Source organism: Ictidomys tridecemlineatus, chromosome 11 (assembly GCF_052094955.1).
Source record: "Ictidomys tridecemlineatus isolate mIctTri1 chromosome 11, mIctTri1.hap1, whole genome shotgun sequence".
NCBI lineage: Eukaryota > Metazoa > Chordata > Mammalia > Rodentia > Sciuridae > Ictidomys > Ictidomys tridecemlineatus.
The window spans coordinates 32,669,656-32,693,016 of NC_135487.1; the positions used below are offsets into that span (position 1 = coordinate 32,669,656).

At 41.6% G+C, this 23,361-nt stretch overlaps 1 protein-coding gene across 20 annotated transcripts in view; it reads left to right on the forward strand.

The window, feature by feature from the left end:
- Positions 1 to 15: 15 nt before the first annotated feature.
- Armh1 (armadillo like helical domain containing 1) overlaps positions 16 to 23,361 on the forward strand; it is a 46,578-nt gene continuing 23,232 nt past the window's right edge. The window contains exons 1-8 of one of the 20 annotated variants that reach the window (XM_078026136.1): positions 40 to 367; positions 668 to 1,209; positions 10,900 to 10,994; positions 12,210 to 12,275; positions 12,378 to 12,478; positions 14,816 to 15,046; positions 21,227 to 21,295; positions 22,529 to 22,695. In XM_078026136.1, coding sequence (XP_077882262.1) covers positions 14,841 to 15,046; positions 21,227 to 21,295; positions 22,529 to 22,695 — 442 coding nt within the window. In that variant the 5' untranslated portion in view covers positions 40 to 367; positions 668 to 1,209; positions 10,900 to 10,994; ... (1 more) ...; positions 12,378 to 12,478; positions 14,816 to 14,840. Of the gene's footprint in view, positions 368 to 667; positions 1,210 to 7,486; positions 7,843 to 10,896; positions 10,995 to 12,209; positions 12,276 to 12,377; positions 12,479 to 13,504; positions 13,610 to 14,815; positions 15,047 to 21,226; positions 21,296 to 22,528; positions 22,696 to 23,361 lie in introns of those variants that run through there. The other 19 variants (XM_078026146.1, XM_078026145.1, XM_040288550.2 and 16 more) reach the window with 19 other exon arrangements.

Below are 23,361 nucleotides of genomic sequence, written 5' to 3' on the forward strand. Positions count from 1 at the left end.
CACTACCCAATCCCTGAGCCGCGCTCTGTGACCTCCCTCCCTAGCAACCCCCGAGTCACTCGGAGTCTCACGCCTCACCCCTGTAGCAACCATGCCCCACCCCTCCCTTTCTCTGGCCCTCATCCATTGGCTGACTCTCTTGATCTGTTCCAGGTATTGGTCAGTCAGGACGCCGGTCAGGAAAAGTCCCCCCCCACCTCTCGGCGCCTTGTAGGTAGGAAGCCGCCGGAGAGTCGTAGTCTGCGAACCTCCAGGGTTTCTCCTCTCCCGATAGCGTCTGTCAGTATTCGGCGAAGACAGTACCCTTTGATTTTCATCGTCTGGCTACCTTCACTATCCACTACCAGCCACAGCTCCGGGGCTGGAGGTAGAAAACCCTACAAAACCGCCTTGGCGGCGCGTGCTAACCCATTCTCCATGCAGTGGGGTCGAGGGGAATTCCGTCTGGCTGGGTGGGTGAGAGGCGGTTTAAAGTTAATGACTTGAGAAAATGCCCTGTTGGTGGGGAACACCGAGGGACTAGCTTTCTCGGATTTATCCACGCATTTACCAAATATTTACTGAACACTTAATATGTGCCAGAGACTGGGCTAAGGTTCCTTGGGCCCTAATGAGGAACGAGCTTTTAACTTACATAAATCTTTTGTTTGTTTTCTTTTGTTTGCAGTATTGGGATTGAACCTCCAGGGCCTTGCACATGCTAAGCAAGCGCTTTATCACTGATCAACCTCCCCTTTTAATTTATATATTTTGAGACAGGGTCTCCCCAAATTACCCGGGCTGGCTTCGATCCTCCTGCCTCAGTCCCCCAAGTAGCTAAGATTACAGGATTGAACCACTGCTCCTGGCTCCAAAATTTATATAATTCTTATCGAGAGAGGGAGAGAAACCACGTATGAACCAACTCTAATTCTATGCAGGGGATAAATACTACAGAAGAGTCAGATTTTTATAAGTTCAGAGCCAGAAAGGGGGCATTTATGGCAGTGGAGATGGTTCTTAAGCTGAGTTTTGAAAGACCCCATGGAGATGAAGAGGGGAAAGGCCTCCTTGGAGAAGCTCAAAGAAGGGAAAGTGCCAGGTGAATGCCAGAAATTCCATGAAGCATCTTCAGGCCAGAAGAGAGACTAATGTGAGAGAAACTTTGGAAGAACAGGCCCCGGATTTGATGCCAAGATCAGTGTGAACTTTAAATAGATCTTGTTGATGGTAAAAATTTTCCTATGAATTTAATATCTAAGAGTGCAAAGGCTTAGATTTATCATGAGGGCAGTAGGGAGTCATTGTAGGGCTTGGTAATGATCCAATGTGTGTTTTATTTATTTTTTAATTTTTTATTTGTTCATTTTAGTTATATATGATAATAGAGTGTATTTTTTAATAGAGAATATTTTGACATACATACCTGGACTATAACTTCCCATGTTTTGTTTTGTCTTTTGGGAGGTACTGGGGATTGAACTCAAGGGGACTCGACCACTGAGCCACATCCCCAGCCCCATTTTGTATTTTATTTAGAGACAGGGTCTCACTGAGTTGCTTAGTGCTTTGCTTTTGATGAGTCTGGCTTTGAACTTCTGATCCTTCTGCCTTAGCTCTGGAGCCACTGGGATTATAGGCACGTGCCACCATGCCCAGCTAACTTCCCATTCTTGTGGTTGTACATGATGTGGAGTTACACTGGCTGTGTATTAACATAAATAGTATGTTTTTTAGAACTGTGCAGAGAATGGATTGAGGATTGGGAGAAGGAAGAGATCAGTTAAGAGTTGTTTGAATGGTGGGGATTATGGTGGCATGAAGCATGGAGAGAAGGGGATGGATTCCTTAGACATTTATAGCCAGAAGGACCAGGGCTTGGTGAATACTTGGGTGTGGGGAAGTAGGAGAAATAATGGATGACTTCTGAATCCCTAGTCTGGGAAAACATGAAGTAGAGGAAACAAGGCTTTTAGGAGGGAGTTCGTTCTGGGCACTGTGAGTTTGAGGTGCCAGTGGAACATCTAGGAGGCAGCTAAACATTCCTGACTGGAATTCACAAGATAAGTATAAACTGGAAGTAGGAATGCAAAGGTAGGTAAGACCTTGTACATGGCAGCCACAACAGTAGATTTGTTGAGCTTGCCCAGGGGGCATATGTAGAGTAAGAAAAGAAGAAGGCCTAGGACAAAATTCTGAGAAGAACCCAAAATTGAAGGTCTGGCAAAGAAGGATAAACCTGCACAGGTCATTGAGATGAAGTGTTCAAAATGGTAAACATATAAAGGATAATCGTAGCCAGCATTTTTCACTGCTGTGACTAAAAGACCCAACCAGCACAATTGTAGAGGTTTATTTGAGAGCTCATGGTTTCCATAGACGACAGGCTCTATCCCTCAAGTCTCCAGGTAAGGCAGGACATCATGGCAGAAGAATGTGGTGGAGGGAAGCAGCTCATATGACGATCAGGAAGCAGAGAAAGAGGTCTCCACTTGCCAGATACAAATATATACCCCAAGGCCATGTCCCCAATTCCCATCTCCTCTACCCATACCCTACCACTTTAGTTACTACTCAGTCCCTGTCAGGAGATTAATGACTGATTGGGTTAAGACTCTCACGACCCAAACATTTCTCCTCTGAACCTTCTTGCATTGTCTCACACGTGAGCTACTTGGGGACATCTCACATCCAGACCATAACAATAATAGAAACTGGTGTCTCAGAATCCATGGAAGGAAAATCTCAAAGGCCAGTAGTAATGAATCAAGCAAAATAAAGTTGGAAAGAATCCACTGGATTTAGAAACAGGGAAGTTGGTGATCTTTGCAAGTGCAGTTTCTGTGGAATGATGAAAACAGGTCAAACAACAATTACTTGAGAAGTAGACAGGATGATGAGGAAGTGAAGATTGCATTTGTAGCATTTTTTCAAGAAGTTTGGGCTGAGGTATCCCAGTGGTAGAGCACTCACCTAGCATGCAAAAAATTTGGCCATTTAGTGGGTCATAGTTGCCTGTAATCCCAGCAATTTAGGAGGCTGAGACAGGAAGATCATAAGTTGGAGGCTGGGCTCTGCAATTTAATGAGACCTATCTCAAAAAGGAACTGGATGAAGCTCAGTAAAGCACTTGTAGGTTCAATCTCTGGTACCAAATAATTATCATAATAATACATAAAAAATAAAAAGGATTGGGGATATAGTTCAGTGGTAAAGCACCCCTAGGTTCAATCCTTAGTACTGCAACAAATAAAAATAAAAGAAATTTGGCCATGCTGAGTAGGAAATAGAGAAAGCAGTTGCTAAGAGACATGAGTTTTTATTCAGATGGGTGAGATGCTGTTGACACAGTTTCAGCAAAGAGGAAAAAGATAAAATTATAGAAGAAAGAAGATAACCAAGAAAATGATTCTGAAAAAAAAAAAAAGAATAAGAAAGGTTCCAAAGGATTGGTGGAGAAGTTCACTTTAAAATGTTGAAGGATGGGCTGGGCCGGGGCTCAGGAGTAGCGCACTTGCCTGGCATGTATAAGCACTAGGTTTGATTCTAAGCACCACATATAAATAAATAAATGTCTATCAACAACTAAAATATTTAAAAAAAAATAAAACGTGGAAGGATGGGCTGGGGTTGTGGCTTAGCAGTAGAGCGCTCTCCTGTGTTCGATTCTCAGCACCACATATAAAATAAAATAAAGTATAAAATTTGGAAGGACACCTGCAGTGTGTCAAAAGGGAAGCATGTGTGTTGAGATGAGTACATTGGTAGGCTCAGTGAAGGAATTCCTGTTCTATTTTCTCTGTGAAATAGAGACTTATCAGCCAGCGAGAGTATGATTGGATATAGTGTGCTAGGTTAACAAGAACAGAGAAGGTCTGAGGATGTTATTCAGTAGCAGAGCACTTGCTTAATAGGGGTGAAGTCCTGGGTTCAGTCCCCAGCACCACAAAAAAATAAAGATTTGAAAACATGGACCCCAACACATAAGGTTTTCGTTAATTAAGAGGAAATGTTCATGGTGCATCATCTGCTTACAAGCAAATCTATAATTAAAAAAGAAAAAAAAAACAAGTACTGGGTACAGTGGCACATGCCTGTAATCACAGTAGCTCAGGAGGCTGAGGCAGGAGGATCACGAGTTCAAAACCAGCCTCAGCAAAAGCAAGGTGCTAAGCAAGTCAGTGAAAAGACCCTGTCTCTGAATAAAATACAAAATGGGGCTTGGGAATGTGGCTTAGTGGTTGAGTGCCCTTGAGTTCAATCCCCAGTACCAAAAAAAAAAAAAAAAAAGAAGGGAGGGAGGGAGGGGAAAGGAAAAGAAAAGAAAAGAAAAACAAACCAAGCAAACCACCATGGACTGCTCAAGCAAAGCCTCAGACAGGTCCTTCAGGAGGGATTTCAGAGGAAAGCATTGTTATCATAAGAGGTGACAGCTCTGTGCATGTTATTGCCCTGAAGACCTTCCAGTGGGACAAGATGTAGAGGTAGAGACAATGATACAGTGATATTGATCCTGCCCCTGTGTGGGCAAGGCTAATATGTATGTTCATGTCTTAGTTTTTAAAAACAGCAACAAACTTTAAAAAGCAAAAAATTTAAAGTTTTTAAGTAGGAAAAGCTTATAGGATAAGGCTATAAAGAGAATGTCCAGCTGTATATTGTGTCTTAAGCTCAGTGTCACTATAAGAGTTAAAAGTTTTTAAAAATTAAAAAGTTTATAAAGGAAAGAGTAAGCAAAGTGTGTTAGCCTACTTTCCTTCACAAAATACCTGAGATAGTGGCTGGGTTTGTGGCTCAGTGGTAGAGCACTTGCCTCACATGTGTGAGGCACTGGGTTCAATTCTTAGCATTGCGTATAAATAAATGAATAAAATAAAGGTCCATCAACAATTAAAAAAATTTTTTTTAAATACTTGAGATAATGAACTTAAAAGTTTATTTTGGCTCATTATTCCATAGGTTGAGTCCATGGTTGGTAGGCCCATTGCTTTAGGGCCTGTGGCAAAGCAGAACATGGTGGGGGGGGCAAGTGGTATAGAAAGCTGCTCACCTCATTGTAAGCTGGGAAACAGAGAGAGAGGAGAGAGAGGAAGGAACCAGTGTCCCAATATCCCTTTCAAGATCACTCCCTCAAAGACCTAACTTCATTAAGTCCTATCTCCTAATAGCAGCACAGGCTGCCAGGAGTAGAGTACGTAGACTAAGTCTTTAATACATGGATCTTTGAGGGTCACTTATCCAAACCCTAGCACTAAGGTTAATTTATTACTAAAGAAAGAAAAATGTGTTTAGTGTGGCCTAGTTTTATAGTACTATAATGTCCTAAGCCTTCATGTTCCGTCACCACTCACTCCCTGACTCACACAAAGCAAATTCCAGTCCTGCAAGTTCCACTCATGATAAGTGCCCTATATAGGTATATCATTTTTAAAATCTCATACCTTTTTAAAAATAGCATTAGGGATCAAACCCAGGGCCACATGCATGCCAAGGTAAGCCCTCTACCACTGAGCTATGCCCCTGTGCCATTATTTTTTACTATGCCTATTCTGTATTTAAGTATGATACTTGCCATTGAGTTGCAGTTGCCTACAGTATTCAATACAGTAGCATGCTGTGTAGGCTTGTAGCCTAGGAGTAGTAGGCTGCATCATATAACCCCGGCATGCAAGAAACTAGACCTGCTAGGTTTACATAAGTATGCTCTATGATGTCCACACAGTGACATAAATGTCTAATGATGGATTTCTCAAAGCAGATCTCCATCTTTAAGTCACTTTTTTCCCCAAAGACATAAACAGGTTTATTTAGGAAGTAGATAAACATGCAAGGGAGAATGTGGGCTGTTGAGAAAGAAAAGCAGCCCTGACTTGGGCCGAGGGTCCTGTATTTACAGAAGGGCTATATCAGGGGCTGGACTGGAGGTGGTGATTGCATCTGTCTGTCCATGAATGAAAATTGAGAATGAGGAATCAGAAATGGAACTGGAGGAGAAGGCCTCTACCTCATTCTGCATGTGAAACCTTCAGGAACAGGAGATGAGTCTGCCTTCTTGTCTTTGAGGCCATCTGGGGACAGGATTCAGACTGACAACCCATGCTTTGGAGGCTTCTTGTATTTACAAATGTGCTTTTTTTTAAAAAAAATTTAATATTTTTATTTATTTTTTAGTTATTGGCGGACACAACATCTTTGTTTGTATGTGGTGCTGAGGATCGAACCCGGGCCACACGCATGCCAGCGAGCGCGCTACCGCTTGAGCCACATCCCCAGCCCTAAATGTGCTTCTTTTTTTTTTTTTTTAATTTGGGCTGGGGGCGTCCTTTGGGAAATTTTATTTAAAAACAAGACCCATTGACCTCTTGGTTTTGTTTTGTTTTTTGTTTTGTTGTACTGGGGGTTGAACCCAGGGGCATTTTACCACCAAGCTACATCACTGTTCTAACTTTTTATTTTGAGACAAGATCTTGCTAAGTTGCTTAAGGGCCTCCCTAAGTTACTGAAGCTGGCCTTGAACATGTGATCCTCCTGTCTCAACTTCCCGAATAGCTGGGATTACAAGCATGCATCACTGTGCCCAGCTTGATTTCTTGATTTTTAATACCTCCCCTCACTTGTTGCTAAGGACCTTTGGCTTAGCATGAGAGCTGGGGTTTTTAGAGATTTTGTGATTTTAGTTTCCCTTCATAAAGAAGAACCATTTGGCTGCTATAGAAATGATTTATGGATGGGTCCAGATTTATTAATCACCTCTGAAGATGGAGAGGAAATTAAAAACAGGGAGTCCACTCTGGGCTAAAGACAATGTAGGCTGGTCGTCCTTGCAGAAGACCTTGCCAAGGTCAAAGGCCACAAACAACCAATTTGGACCAAGGTTTCTAATCTGAATTTTAATTTCATGTGCTTTGATTTTTCACACCATTTTCTCTCCAAGGTAAAATAATGACTATTTTAATTGGCTGCCACTTACAGAGAGATTCCAATAAGCACGATGGCATCCGTACATTTTTCTCTGGCATTCCATGTGTGCTCCAGTTCTTATGATCAAGCTGGTGAAGCTGACTTTTACTGCATGCTGCATGCCATGATCAGTTGACTATAAATTAAACCCTCTTTTCCAAAAGCCATTTTCCATTAGTGCTAATTTGTTTGCTTCTCATTTCCACTGATCATTAGAGTCTCTGGTCATGAGCACCAAATTGGAAATAATTTCCTTGACATTTCAAAAAATTTTCTCCCCTTCTTGAATGCCATTTGGCTGCAGCTAAAGAACATTATGGTTTGCAGAAGAACAGTTCACTCCAATTACAATTTAACTGACCGTTCATGGCACTGAATCCCTGTCCTCAGTGTCCAAAGATGACACCACTGCTGACATTGCTATTTCCTGTTAAAGCTGTAAAATGCCTCATAGACTTTGCTCTGGCCTTCTTGGATGAAGATTCCACCACTCTGCACATGGCAGCTTTGGGAAGTTGGTAGTTTTATGGAACTACATATCATAGACATTCGGATATAACCATGTAAACAGGAGCTGGCTGGTTTCTTTACTCATTCACTCTGTGGGCATTTATTAAACATCTCTTTTATGCCAGGCCTGGGGACACAGAGATAGGGAAGATCAACCCCTGCCCTTGAGGAACTCACACTCTAGTGGGAAGGAAGGTTAAACTGTAGAGCATATTAAAGGAAGAGGTTATATAGATGGGACCACGGAACTGAGAGCCTAGCTTTCTCAGGGAATTTGCCAAAGGGCAAGGAAGAGCTGGCCATTCCTCATGGCAGAGCAGCCTTGAGATGCAGACAGCTGGGAATGGTGAGCAGTTGAGGTCAGTTCTAATGCAGAAGTGACTGGAGATGAAGGTAGGTTGCCACCAAATTTTGAGGGGCCTTGAATGTCATATTTAGTATAGACTTTATTGTGTAGACCACAGAGAGCTGTTGGAGAAATCTGGAGGTGAAGAAGAGAGGAGGGGTAGAAGTTTGGGGAGTGAATAGTCAAGAAAAGACTTTGTTTCCAAATATATTTGGGTTAGTGGGGATTAAGCATGGATTTGAGAGAATGGTGGTACATGCCTGTGATCCCAGCAGCTCTGGAGGCTAAGGCAGGAGCCTTAACGAGACTTTTGTCTCAAAAAGGGTTGGGGATATAGCTCAGTGGTTAAGCATCCCTGGGTTCAAACCCTGCACAACCCTCTCCCGCCCCCCACCAAAAAAAAAAGTGAAAAAATTAGAGGAGATGGAAAGACTGAAGATGGAAGGGTAGAATCCAGTGCCAATATGGTAATATTAAGAATGGAAGGGAAGGTTTGGAGATGTAGCCTCAATGATCGCATGCATGAGGCTCTAGGTTCAATCCTCAATATTAAGAGGTACAGAGGTGCATGCCTATAGTCCAAGTTACTTGGGAGGATGTGGCTGGAGGATGGCTTAAATCAAGGAATTCAAAACCAGCCTGGGAAACATAGTGAGACCCTGTCTCCAAAAAAAAGGCAAAGAAAGAAAAGATGGGCTAGAGATGTAACTCAGTGGTAAAGTGCTTGAACTAGCTTGTGGAAGGAGGCCCTAGGTGCAATCCCCAGCACTGAAAAATAAAAAACAGAGGGTACAAGACGGGGTCCTCCTTGAGAGACCCAAGTAGGAAACAAGGTTATCCATGTATACTGCCTGATTCCTCCTCTTCTTTCATCTACCACAGAAGATCAGGTACCATATCCTGTTGCATCTACCTATGTGGCTTTTCTATTTCTCTCTACCCCTGGTAACTTCAGCATCTTTTATTAGGATTTCAGTTGGCTTTCTAATTGGTGTCCCACCTCATCTTGCCCTCTTCCAGTCCTCTTTCTATGCTGCAATAGAGGGATTTCTAAAACAAAATTGTTTCTTGTCACTATTTAAAACCCTTCAATGCCCTCACCTTGCTCTCAGGAGAGAGTGGGAACTCTGCAGCAGAGAATATGAAGCACTTCATTCTCTGGCTCCACCTGTTCTTCCTGCCTCATCTCTCACCACCTCATTCTCATACTGTGCTCCAGCCTCTCAGAACAATCTCCCCAATAAACACAGAGTAAGCACTATTGAGGGTTTTCTGTTAGGTAGTTCATTGAGCCTTATGGGATTTTATTATCTCCTTTTCACAGGTAAGGGAACCTTGAGAGGTTAAGGAACTTGCCTAAGATCATACAGCAGGGAAGTGGAAGATCAATTCCAGAGTCCATGGCCCTAACCATTGTATTTTACTGTCTTCCACTTGGAATTCTTTATAGCTGTACTCTCTCACCTCTGAGCCATTGCATCTTTTATGCCTTCCACCTAGAACACATTTCTTGGCCTCTCTCCTGGCTACAGACTGCCTAGAAGGCATCTTCTCTGAAAAACCTTCCATAAGAGTCAGCATCCAAGCCAAGGCCAGGTTAGGTATCCCCCTCTCTCCTTCCTGGAGTGTCCTGTACTCAGCCCTTATCACACTATTGGAATTGAAATCACTTTTTTTTTCTTGTTTTGGTGCTGGGGATTAACCCCAGGGGTGCTGAGTCATATTCCAGCCTTTTTTATTTTTTGTTTTTTAAATTTTTTTTAATTGTTGATAAACCTTTATTTTATTTATATATTGTTCTGAGAATTGAACCCAGTGCCTCACACATGCTAGGCAAGTACTCTACCACTGAGCCACAACCCCAGCCCTATTTTTTATCTTGAGACAGAGTCTCACTACTTTGTTTAGGGCCTCACTAAACTGCTAAGGCTGGTCTCAAACTGGAGATTCTCCTGCCTCAGCTTCCTGAGCTGCTGGAATTACAGGCATGCACCACCAAGACCAGCTGAAATCACAAGGTTCTATGCCACCTTTTCTTCAAATTTTGTATCCTTTGAGGGCAAGGTTGTTTTGTTTTTTGGTGCTGGAATGGAAACCCAAGCCTCAAGCATACTAGGCAAAGTTCTATACCATTGAGTTACACCCTCCAGCCCTGTAGGTCAATGGGAAAACAGTATGTAGAATGTTTTTCAGAAGCTTTGCTGTAAAGTAAAAATAATCTGAGATGTAGGATTGAGGTTTTTGTATTGATTTTTGCTTATTTTTGTTTAAAGATAAGCAAACATTGAGTAGGCTAACAAGAAAAATATGCCTAAATAAAGGGATTGATTGAGGATAAAAGAGAGGAGAAAGGTCCCTGAGGTGTGGAGGGTAGGAGAAGAATAGATATGGATGGTGATAATATAGGAAGCAGGAAGAGGAAAATGAGGACATTCTTGCCTAATGGCCTATAACTTTTCTTTTACTAAGCCAAAGAGTAGTTGGTTTTTTTTTTTGGTACTGGTTATTGAACCAAGGGGCACTTTACCACTGAGCTACATCCCCAGGATCTTGCTACATTGCTGAGGGTCTCTTGCTAAATTGCTGAATCTAGCCTTGAACTTGTGATCCTCCTGCCTCAGCCTCATGAGCTACTGGGATTACTTGTGTGCACTATCATGCCCCACCCAAAAATAGATCTTCTGAGAACAGATAGAGGAGCAGGTGGGAAGGGTGAAGAGCTTAAAACTATAGACATGGCAGGGGGATTGTTTCTGTCTAGTCACAGAATTTAGAATTTTTTGTTTTGTGTTGTTTTTTGAGCCAGGGATTGAACCCAGGGGCACTTAACCACTGAGCCATATCCCTACCCTTTTTTTAAAAATTTATTTTGTATTTTATTTAGAGACAGGATCTTACTGAGTTGCTTAAGGCCTCACTAAGTTGCTAAGGCTGGCTTTGAATTTGACTTTGAATTTGCAATCCTCCTGCTTCAGCCTCCTGAGCCACTGGGATTATGAGCATGGGCCACCATGCCCTGCCAGAATTTAGGATTTAGCTCCTGAGTATGAATGCTGGGTTGGAACTCGAATCTGGATTCATACCTCTCCTCTGTGTTTCAGCAGAACCTGAGATATATCTCCTCAGAGGGCTTTTCCCTTTTCATTATAATCCTCTGGTTGCTTGCCTCTCTGCCTGCCAGTCTGTAAGCACGTTTAAGGTAAGAACTATGCTTGTACGTTAACCAGTACCAATTTCAATGCCTGGCTCAGAGTTGGCACCCAGAACATCTGTTTAATTAATGTGTAGAGTCAAGGAAATTAAAGTGCTCATTATGAGCCCAGTATGTCATATGTCAGTTTGTTAATGTTTACTGAGGATGCATTATATGCCAGAGACCATGCTACCTCACAATTGACTATACTAGCAAATCTTGGGATAACAGGAAGATATATGTCAAAGTCATTGGTGAGATCCTCATTAAAGTATCCCTGGGTTCAATACCTGGTACCAAAACCTAAATAAATAGATAGATAGCCCAGCAAGTGCCTAGTGTAGTAAATGAAAAAAGACCTTCCCCAAGGTATACCATCACACAATTTCAAAAAAGGTTTTAAAATCATTTGGAGTGAAAGGCCATAAAGGTTCAGGAATCAGAATGACATCAGACTTTTCATCATCAAAAGCAGCTAGCAGACTCAATCTAAGGCAATTTTATTTCTCACATAGAGTTATACATTAGCCAGTCCAGCTTGAAGTAAAAAAAAAGATATTTTTAGACCTTCTGGGATACACACACACATACAAACACACACACAACCCTGAAGCTACTAGAAACAGTGCTTCAACAAAACAAGGGAGTTAAACCAAGGAGGAAGATGTGGGATGTAACAGAGAAGAATTGCGAAAGGAAAGTTTAGGCATTTGTGTACTAGGCTTATTGAGCAGCCTGGTACACTAAAGGAGAAAGACAGGTCTGAGGTCAGAGGTCTCTAGGGAAAAGATGGAACTGGTCAGTAACAGATTGAACATTTGGAATAATTACTGCTAATGTTTTAAACATTTAGAAAAAAAAGCTCTAGGTTCTTAGAACTAAATGATTAAAAACCAACCACAACAATGATTAACTCCAAGTAAAACCAAGTTGTAAGAAGAGAATGCAATATAGTTTACTAATTGAGTGAAGAGTTTATTTACTTGGTCAATAATGTAAACACCATTGATTTAACTGTAAATTGTTAGAAACTATATTGTGAGGATGGGGGAGTGAAGATGGGGGTTAGAGTGATACAAAAAAAAATGAATTCCTCAACTGCCAGAAGATAAGTAAATATGTATTATCTAAATCAAGTACAGCATATTCATTTACTAAAGCTGCCATAACAATGTACTACAGACTGGTTGACTTCTACAGCAGAAACTTTTTTTCTCCTAGTTCTGGAGGCTGAAAGGCTGACCTCAGGCATTGCCAGGCTGATTACATCTGAAGCTTTATTGGCTGGTAGATGGCCCTCTTTTTTGTTGTGGGGGGATATTGAGGATTAAACTCAGGGGCACTTGACCAGTGAGCCATATCCCCAGCTCTATTTTGTATTTTATTTAGATACAGAGTCTCACTGAGTTGCTAAGTGCCTTGATTTTGCTGAGGCTGGCTTTGAACACGAGATCCTCCTGCCTCAGCCTCCTAAACCACTGAGATTACAGGTATGCGCCATTGTGCCCAGCTAGATGGCCATCTTTTACCTTGTCTTCACATAGTCTTTTCTCAGTGTGTATCTGTATTCTAATCTCTTCTTAAGGACACTAGTATATTTTACCTTCATCATCTCTTTAAAAACCTTGTCTCCAGCCAGGTATGGTGGCACACACCTGTAATCCCAGCTACCTGGGAGGTTGGTGCAAGAGGATTAAAAATTCAAGGCCACCTCAGCAATTTAGTCTGTCTCAATTTTTTTTTTGTACTAGGAATTGTATGTAGGGGCACTTAACCCCTGAGCCACATCCACAGCCTTTTTTATTTTTATTTTTTATTTTAAGACAAGATCTCACTAAATTGCTGAGGCTGACTTTGAACTGTGATCTTCCTGCCTCAGCCTCCCAAGCCTGCTGGGATTAAGGGTGTGTGCCACCATATCTGACTCAAAATTTTTGAAAAATGAAAAGGTCTGGGAACAGAGCTCAGTAATAGAACATCCCTGGGTTCAATCCTCAGTACACACACACACACACACACAAAAAAAAAAATATATATATATATATATATAATACACACACACACATATATAGTGCATGTATATTATTGTATATATTATATGTGTATTATACGTATATATTTATATTCATATACACACACACATATAATATATACATCATACACACGCTCGCACACACACATAATGGAGGAAGACTGAGATCCAGACAATCCTTGAAGGGCCATAATGTGTAACATCCTGCCTAGAGTGTCCTGCCCTGTGTCCTGGAATTTCTGGATGCATCTCGGTTAGCACGTGGAGCTTTGATTGCAAAGAGAGTCATCCTGAGAAAGCTAATGCTGGTGTTTAACCTTCCTGCCTGGGGTCTAGAAGAGCCACTCATACCCATTTTCTTGAAGCCATTGTGGCTGTTGAAGGTGGTGACAGCCTCTGAAAGTTATTCTCAGGCTTGAGACTGTATTGGCATTCACAATGATGATGACATCATCTGAGAGGTTTTGGTCATTTTTGTGTTTAGACTAATCCACAGTTGTCTATCTGGTGGTCTTCCTCGCCTAGGCTACATAGACAACCCTCCCAACGTGAACACACATCCAGTGTCCTCTGGGGGTAGTGGAGGTTGGTATGTATGTATGTCTGTCTCAGCATGCCTCAGGTTATTGCTTGCTAATAAAATTCTGATAGCTGGGCTCCATCAATATCTCAAATACATGTGAGGAAACGTTAATTTAGAATCAATTTTAGGATGTTTCAGACTGTAAAGTCCTTTTAACTAGATCTCTGGCGAAGATGTAGAAGCACTTTATGGGACTGTAAATTTCATGTTGAACAGTCTTTGTGAAATACACATCTCCCCTACACACAAGCTGTTCTCTCCATATCAATCATGGCCTCTGCACGTAATGTTTCACAAATATTCTGTAAATCACAGAAAACCCCATGATAATGTGAAATATGACTTTCACTTGTCTGTTAGACAAAAGAATCGCACATGCCTCTCTCCCATCAGCACTAACATTTGTTATGGATAATAACACTTTCAATCACAACTATTTTTGGAAAACGGGTTTATTTTAAACCCTCCCTCCCCCACTGAAAACACTCTCCCAAGGACACAGACTCCTACAAACCACAGCTCATTAATCCAACTATGGGATAGGAACTTTTTCTTCCCACTAACTTTTTTAAAAGTTGTTTTGAAGAGTTAATATAAAAGTCCTAGGTACAAGGTTAAAGAACACTTTACCTTAGCCACTTGGCATAAGAGGGGGAGCTGCATCTCTAAATACCCCACATCTCTGACCCTGTGTGAAGTCAGCCAGGAGAGAGGCCCAAGTTTTTAGCAAGTGCTTTCATTTATGTGGCATCCTGTGCTCTTTTGGTTATGGGCATCAGCAGCAGGGAAGTCTTTAACTTTGGTACTGGGGATTGAACCCAGGGTCACTTTGCCATTGAGCTACATTCCCAGCCCTTTTTAGTTTTTATTTTGAGACAGGGTCTGGATAAGTTGTTTAAATTGCTAAGGTTCAAGCTTGCAATTATCCTGCCTCAGCCTCCTGAGTTGCTGGGATTATGTGCCTGGCAGGAAGCCTTTAGCTCTTAAAGAACTGATGTTTACTACCTTGATATTCTTAATCCCATCACAACCCAGCTAGAGCTTTCCTGTTCAAGGGGCAGATGACCAGTTCTAGAGTGGATTTTGCATGTAACAATACCCATGTTGTTACTCTCAGACTCAGCAGGCAAAGGAAAAGCAAAACCCACAAGGTTATAGATTTGCATGGTTCTCAACATTCTGGTAACCTGTCTGTTTTCCTTCCCTTTGTAGCCAACCTCAGAACGACTGATTGATCATGACTTCTATTAAAGAACAGGCAGCAATTAGCAGGCTCTTAAGCTTTTTACAAGAGTGGGACAATGCTGGCAAAGTTGCAAGGAATCACATCCTCAACAATTTCATTCAAACCAACCAAGGCAAGACTTCCCCTGAATTGGAGCAGGAGTTTTCCCAAGGAGCCAGCTTGTTCCTTGTACGCTTGATCACCTGCCTTAGAATCACGTATCCTTTGCTGAACTGGGGAAACAATAGGAAATTTCAAAAGAGGAAAGAGAGAGAGAGGATTATTAAGGGAGCTTGTCTCTTGATTTTCTCTAATATTTTAGAACAGGACATTTGGTGATAAAAATATCCCCAAAGTCAAGAACTCCATTAACTTCCTATCTTCCCAACCTGTAAGTGTGTCTCCATTCTCACCTCTATCCCTTTTTTCTCCCATCAGAGTTGAAGTAGATATTCCTTCTGTCTAGGGCTAATTTGCATTTGTTCAACATTCCCTTCCCAGCTCCTTAGGGACTTTAATTTTTTCTTTCCTGTAGTTTACCCCTTTGCCTCATTATCAGCTTTTTTCATCAGTATTTTATATGCTGGAATCTCTTTTGCCTTAAAAATAAAATTCAACCCCTGCCTCAAACATAAGTTGCACCCAGATCCTGCCCCTCCTGGTGAAGCTTGTTGAAAAGGCTGTTCACTCTCCCTGTCTCCACATCCTCTCCTGGTTACTCCTGTGCCTACTACAGTCTGACTCTATTCCCCTGACCTCACTGACTCAGGTCTTGTCAAGGTTACCAATGGTTTTCTAATTACAGAGCCCAGTTACTATACATTCTCATTCCTTATACATGACCTCTGCGTGGCATTTTTCAACCAATCTTTCCCACTTCTCAAAAACACTCTTCTCTTGGTTTCGTTCTTCCCTTCTTTCTTCTTTAAGGGAACACCTTCTCTTAAATGTTGTTGTTCCTTGAGACTCTGTCTACATCCCTCTTCTCTGCTCACACTGTCAAATTCTCCCTGAGTGGTCTCCTCCATTTTCATGATAATTTCCCTCTGGAATCTGGGCTCCATATTTATATGTCCAGCTACCACCTCCACTCATGCCTCAGGATGACTCTCATATTTCTCACTTGGGAAACTAGGTTTATAGGAAGAGAATATCAAAGAGGAGCAATTTTGGGTGTAGTTTAGTTTGGTTTGGGTCATGCTGAGTTTGAGGTTCTTGTGTTCAGGAGCCCTGGAGGCATATCAGGACTGCAAGCAGATTTGGACATCACTGAGGTGACTGTTTGCATTATGGGAGGATCTGAGAATATTTTTCTTCTGTCTGCCTGTGGATTCATCTCAGACCATTTTGTTTGTTTTGTTTGGTTTGGTTTGGAAGGACCAGGGATTGAACCCAGCAGACTATACTACTGAAATATAACCCAAGTCCTTTTTATTTTTTATTTTGAGATAGGGCCTCACTAAATTGCCCAGGCTGGCCCTCAAACTCGTAATCCTCCTGCCTCAGTCTCTCAAGTAACGGGTTTACAGGTGTATACCACTACACCCAACCCACACCCCCTTCTTTTTTTAAATTTGTTTTTTAGTTGTAGGTGGACACAATACCTTTATTTTATTTATTTATATGAGGTGTTGAGGATTGAACCCAGGGCTTCATAAATGCTAGGTGAGCACTCTACCGCTGAGTCACAACCCCAGCCCTCAGACCCTTTTACTATATATTTTTTTCCTTGCCTGAACCCTTTCGCCTTCTGAACACCCCCTCCTTATTTGACTAAGTCCTCCTCCCTTATTCAGACCTCAATTTAAACGTCACTTTTTAGAAAGCCCTTTGCTGAGCCCCAGACTACCTGAGAACTGGAGGTTCCCCTTACAAGTATTCACAGCACTCCCTCTGGTCTGATGGTCATAGCATTTGATTGTTATTACTTGCTAAATATCTCTTTTGCCCCCACTGGACTGTAAGCTCTATGAGAACAGGAGTCACATCTATCTTCTTCATCTACCCATCTCTGCATATCTGTTATCTAGGACAGCTGGCACATGTCTGCTGAATAAAGGAATGAATGAATCAGAGAGCCTGCAGCTAGGCAGAACTGAAGGCTTAATTCAATGCAGCTGTCTTTTTCTTACATTTAAGTCACTGATAAAATTATTAGTCAGCCTAACATGGTAGCACACACCTGTAATCCCAGCTACAGGTATGCTAAGGCAGGAGGATCACAAGTTCAAGGCCACTTGGCCAACTTAACAAGATCTTGTCTCAAAATAAAAGTAGGGCTAGGGATGTAACTCAGTGGTAGAATGCTTGCTTAGCATTGCATAAGGCCCTGAATTTGACACTCAGCTTCACCAAAATAAACTTTTTAAAAAAAGTAAAAAGGACTGGGGATATAACTCAGTGAGAAAATACACCTAGTTTGGTTTGTTTACTTTTTAATTATTAATCAGATTCAGGCCTAGAACACAGACCAAAAGGAATACCTCTGAATATGTCTCTAAGTTGACTCTCAGGTCCTCATTTTGGTGTGCATAAAAGAGGTTTAAAACAAAAATTAAGGCTGGGAACATAGCTCAGTGATAGAGTGCTAATCTAATATCATGACTGGGTTCCACAGTCAGCGCAGCAAAAAATTAAAAATAATAACAAATACAAATTTACTAGGCTACCTCCCTACTCCAGGGTTCTGACTTAACATATTACGTATAGGACCCTGACCTTTCTTTCTTTCTTTTTTTAATTTTTATTTTTTTAGTTGTAGTTGGACACAATATCTTAATTTTATTTATTTATATGTGGTGCTGAAGATCAAATCCAGGGCCTTGCACATGCTAGGCAAGCACTCTACCGCTGAGCTACAACCCTAGTCCCCTGACCTTTATTTCTAACAAGTGCCCTGAGTGACTCTGATGCTATGGTTTATATATCATGCCTTGAGAAAGGTCAGTACCTATAATCTGGCTTCTCAACCCACAAGTCATAACACTTACCTCACCATGGTTATCAGCAACCTCTGTGCAGCCAAATCCAGACTTCTAATTTTCCTTCCTTGTCTTAATATTTTCTTTTTTTTTTTAGTATTTTTTAGTTTTAGGTGGGCACAATATCTTTATTTTATTTTTATGTGGTGCTGAGAATTGAACCTGTGCCTCACGCATGCTAGGCAAGCAAGTTACCACTTGAGCCACATCCCCAGCCAATTACTTAACATTTTCCATTTGACCACAGGGTGAGGTGAGTGAGGCAGGATCTCAGGTGCAGGGTCAGATCTTGTTTTTATGTAAAACGTTGATATTTGATTCATTATGAATTTTATATTAATTTGACTATTTTAAATGTTGCATTGAAATATCATTTTATTACTGAGGTTTTTGTTTATTTTTGGTTCCTTGGTGGGGGGTTACTGGGGATTGAACCCAGAGATGATTTAACACCCAACTATATCCCCATCCCTTGTTATTTTTTTTATTTTGAGACAGAATCTTGCTAAGATGCCAAAGTTGGCCTCAATCTTACAGTTCTCCAGCCTCAACTGCCTGAGTTTCTGGGATTATAGGTGTGTGCCACTGCACCCAACTTTGATGCCCCCTTAAATTTGAGATCCAAAGTAAGCGCTGGGCCTCCCTCACCTCACCTAGTCTAGCCTGATCGGCCACTGCCCCCTTTTAAACTCTCTTCTCCTTGTCCTTCTTCTATTGCTGTTTCTTTGTCTCAGCTGCAGAATTTCCTCCCACTCCTTATATGTTAGTATTTCCAAGGATTCTGGGTTCAGCCCACTTCCTTTCTTACTCAGTCATTGCACTTGGGCTAGGCATTGTCATTCTTCACATCTCAGGTGCCAGTCACAGTGCCTAACATTTAGTGGACATTCAGCTAATGCTTGTGGAATGACTGGAGGAACCATCATTTAAATGTACAGTTGTAAATTCAGTTTCTATACCTAGAATTATTTATAATTTCCTAACTTTTTTGGGAGGGGGTACTGGGGATTGAACCTGGAGGTGTTTAACTACTGAGCCACATCCCATCCCTTTATTTATTTATTATTTTTAGACAGGGTCTCACTAAGTTGCTTAAGGCCTCCTAAGTTGCTGAAGCTGGCTTTGAACTTATAATCCTCCTGCCTCAACATCCCAGGCTTCTGGGATTACATACATAAGTCACTATGCCCAACTCATAATTTCCTAACATTTGTGATCCTGTAATATAACAGAAAGAATAGACCAGCTGAAATGATTAAAGCATTTTGAAAATTAGAGATCCCATGTCTCCTCCCCAACCCTGCAGTTATAGTACATTTTGGAGAAAAACAAATGCATATAGAATCATTATCTTTTTGTAAAACTGACTACCACATAAGCCTAAACCTTTTTTGATAATCTCAAACTTCCAGAATAGATCAGCTACAACTACAGATTTATATATTATAATAACAAAATTAAGCTGGGCACAATGGCACATGCCTATAATCTTAACAACTCAGGAGGCTGAGGCAAGAGAATCCAAAATTCAAGCCCAGTTCAGCAACTTAGTTAGACTCTCAGCAACTTAAGGAGATAAATAAATAAATAAAAAGGACCAGTGGTGTATCTCAGTGGTAAAGAACCACTGAGTTCAATCCATGGTACTGCCAAAAATTATAATAATGGCAAAATTATTAGTTACCATTTATTGAGTCTTTTTTCATTTTCTAGACACTGAATACAAATATTATCTCATTTGAACATAACATCATCCTAGTAGGTGACAGTTATTATAGATAAGAAAAAAATGACCTTGAAAAGATTGAGTAATTTACTAGTAAATGGCAGAGACTAGGCTTAGAGACTAGGCTTAGAACGGGGTCTGTCTGGCCCAAAGGATCTCCCACTTGGTGGATGGTACAGACCCAGAGCTCTACCTGCAACACCATACAGGGAGATCACCCACACCAGCAGCCCTACCCCACTCCCTGTGTCTACAGGCACAAAGGCAGGGCAGGAAGAGCTCAGGCTCTCAATCAGCCTTCTGAGGTTCAAATCCCAGTTCCATCAGTTCCCTTTGATTACTTCATGTTACTTATGGACTAAGTGGAAATACTGATAGTGCCCACTGGAGGGCTGTAGTGAGGATTGTATGAGACAATGCAAGCAAAGCAGTCAGCACAGTACTTGGTACTAGTTATCAGCTACTGCTGATAATGTACTAGTTATCAGCTATTGCTGATAATGTGGCAACCTTCTAGAACTAAATCATGGAAATAATAGACCAGAAATATGTATAGCAAGTAACTATGAAAATAAGACTAGCCTGGGACAAAGAGAAAAGATGGTGACAAAAGTTGGTCAGCTTTGTTGGTTACTGAAAAAAAGGAGGAGAGTTAGTAACAGGGTAGAGAATGGGGGAACAGGGAGGGGATAATGTAGGAATAAAGAGACTGCCATGTGGCCGATATCCTGGCCCCCAGCTATGGCGGCAACAGGCAGGAGAGCCTGGCTCCAGAGCAAACACTGTTTTTGCAGTAAAGAGCCTTTCCTAATGAGCCAATCTGTCTCTACTTCTATTGGCATCCTGGGAACCAGGGTGCAGCAGAGATAATTTGCCTCATGCCCCCACCCTCCCCCCAACAAAGCACCATTACCTCCAACCCATTACATTAGCCTTTATCAGTCTTGGAAGCTCTCAGTCATCCTCCATGAGCTGCAATAATTTCAGCTAATTTCTTAAGTGTTCTAAGAGCCTGTGATGTGTTATGAGCCTAGTAATTGTTGACTGGTTCCCTTTCTGTTGTGGCTTGATTTCATACCTAGTATCCGAGCTGATGCGTGCTCTGGGTGCTTTATTACAATGAGGCTTTTTGCAAAGACTCACATTAAAAAATAACATTAAATACTGAGGTAGTTTTAAATCAGAGTTTAATTTTTCTTCCATTTCCTGTTATTCTTATTAGGAAGCTATGCAATTCTTCATAAGGATAGTGACCTCCAGTGTAAAACTTTAAGCAAGTATACAATTGAGAATTAATGATGAAGCTGATTGTTTTTAGAGAAGTCTAGGAATAGGGCCCAAATAGTGAACTATACTGAGATACAACAGTGCAAGGATCATGGCTTAAAGAGATTTGAGAAACTGACCCTCAGCTTTTTCTCTATGTACCTTTGATTTATACAAGCATCCTTGCTCCCTAGGGAGCCTGTCAGAGCCAAGGTGGCTAAACTACAATGGAGGAACTTCCTGGAGAACAAGGAACAACACAGCACCCATCCTCTGTGTGTTGCCCCTTCCCTTTCAGCTAGTGGTTCCTCTCAGGCTAAAGGGTGCACTCCAGCTGCTTAGTTTTCCTGGACCTCTCTACCCAGGATGAGGCACAGGATCTAGGAAAAACCACCCTGAAATGCACTCTTTGACTTGTTGTCCAGCTATATGACTGGCTCATGTTTAGAAAAGCTTCTGAAGTCCATTGGCATCTTCTTATCAGCTGTGGGCAGGTGAGTACCACTCTAGAGAAATTCTGGAGTCTCATGGTGTCCTTGGCATTCACACCACCTGGGATTCTAGATATCTGTAGGTGCCCCATAACCTTCAGGGTGGGCCCAGAGGTCATGTCCCCCTGCAGTCTGCTCCAATTGCTCCTTCATCCCATGTTCCCCATTAGCACTTTATTAGTCAGTAACTTTTTTTTTTTATTGGTGCTGAGGATTGAACCCTGGGTCCTCTGCATGCGAGGCAAGCACTCTACCAACTGAACTATATCCCCAGCCTGTCAGTACCCTTTTGACTGAGAATTATGGGGAACTAATTCATAAAGAGGATTTATTGGCTTGTTTAACTGAAGAGCCCAGAGGTAAAAGTACATATTTCAGGCCTGATTGGACCTAGGGGTTCAAACACTGTCATCAGTATTTGGTTCCTCCCTCCCTCTCTCCCCTCAGTGTCTCCATTTGTTCTCTGTATTCAGAGGCCTCTGTGTGCTGGGGTTCCCAGGAGCTCCAGATAGGCAACCTTTCTTTTTTCTTTCTTTTCTTTCTTTCTTTTTTTTTTTTTTTTTGGTACTAGGGTCAAATTCATGGGCACTTAACCCCCAAGCCACATCCTCAGCCCTTTTTTACATTTTATTAGAGACAGTCTCACTGAGTTGCTTAGTGCCACGCCAAGTTGCTGAGGCTAGCTTTGAACTCACAATCCTCCTGCCTCAGCCTCCCAAGCTGCTGGGATTACAGACATGCTCAGCTCAGACATGCGCATGTCCCAACTCAGACATGCATCCTTATAGCTCAGCTACACCAACAAGAAACCAATCTTTCCCATGGAGTCCCAAGAACATTTTGACTTTTGACCCTCATTGGATTGGCTTAGTTCACATGCCTGGCCTCAAACTAATTTCTGCATTCAGGAGGATGACGTACCTGTCACCTGTTTACTTCACCAAAATCACATGACTCATTAATGGAATAGGCACAATTCCCAAAGGGACAATTAAGCTGTCTTTACAAGAAGAAGGGGAAACAGAGGCTGGAAAGTACCAAATAGGAAATGTCCACTTTGTTTAATCCCAGCATTTCCTGCTAGGAGGAAGAATTTCCAAACTATTATACCACTTTACCTGTGGACATTTCCTAGATAGGAGGCAAAATATGTGAGGAAAGGACCTTAGAATCCCTTGGATCAGTGTCAAGAAACTTGTCAAGTGTTTTATATCAACTCTTCTATTCCCTGAACAGTAATCGATACCTGATAGAATTTCTGGAGGTCGGAGGTGTCCTAACACTCTTGGAAATACTTGGACTGGAGAAAATTAAAGAAGAGGACAAGAAGGAATCCATCAAGCTACTTCAGCTTATTGCAAACTCTGGCAGGAAGTACAAGGAGCTCATTTGTGAAAGCTATGGTGGGTACTGTATGTGATGCAATGCTGATTCCCAGCGCTCCCTGGGACCCTGGGTGAAATGGTGGCAGTACCCACAACTGCTATGGGACAGATTCATCATAGAACTGACACACAAGCAAACATCTCATACAGTGGTTCAATTAGTTTCTATCCATATCACCATCAGAAGGCCAGACTTAAGATTTTTTTCTGGCTGGGCTTGGTGGTGCATGCCTACCATCCCAGGGACTCGGGAGGCTGAGACAGGAGAATCACGAGTTCAATGCCAGCCTCAGCAACTTACCAAGGCCCTAAGAAATTCAGTGAGATCCTGTCTATAAATAAAAATACAAAAAACAGGCTGGGGATAGAGCTCCATGGGTGAGTGCCTCCTGGGTTCAATCCCTGATACTTAAAAAAATATATATTTGTTATTTACTCAAAAATTTTAATGGTAATTTTAAATATACCCCCTTTCACCAATGGCACACACCTGTAATCCTAGTATCTCAGGAGGCTGAAGCAGAAGGATAGATAGTTCAAGACCAGTTTCAGCAATTTAGTAAGACCCTGACTCAAAAAAAAAAAAAAAAAAAGAAAGAAAAGAAAAAGAAAAAGAAGAAGAAGGGCTGAGGGTGTAGCTCAGTGGCAAAGTGTCCCTTGGATTCAATCCCCAGTATTAAATAA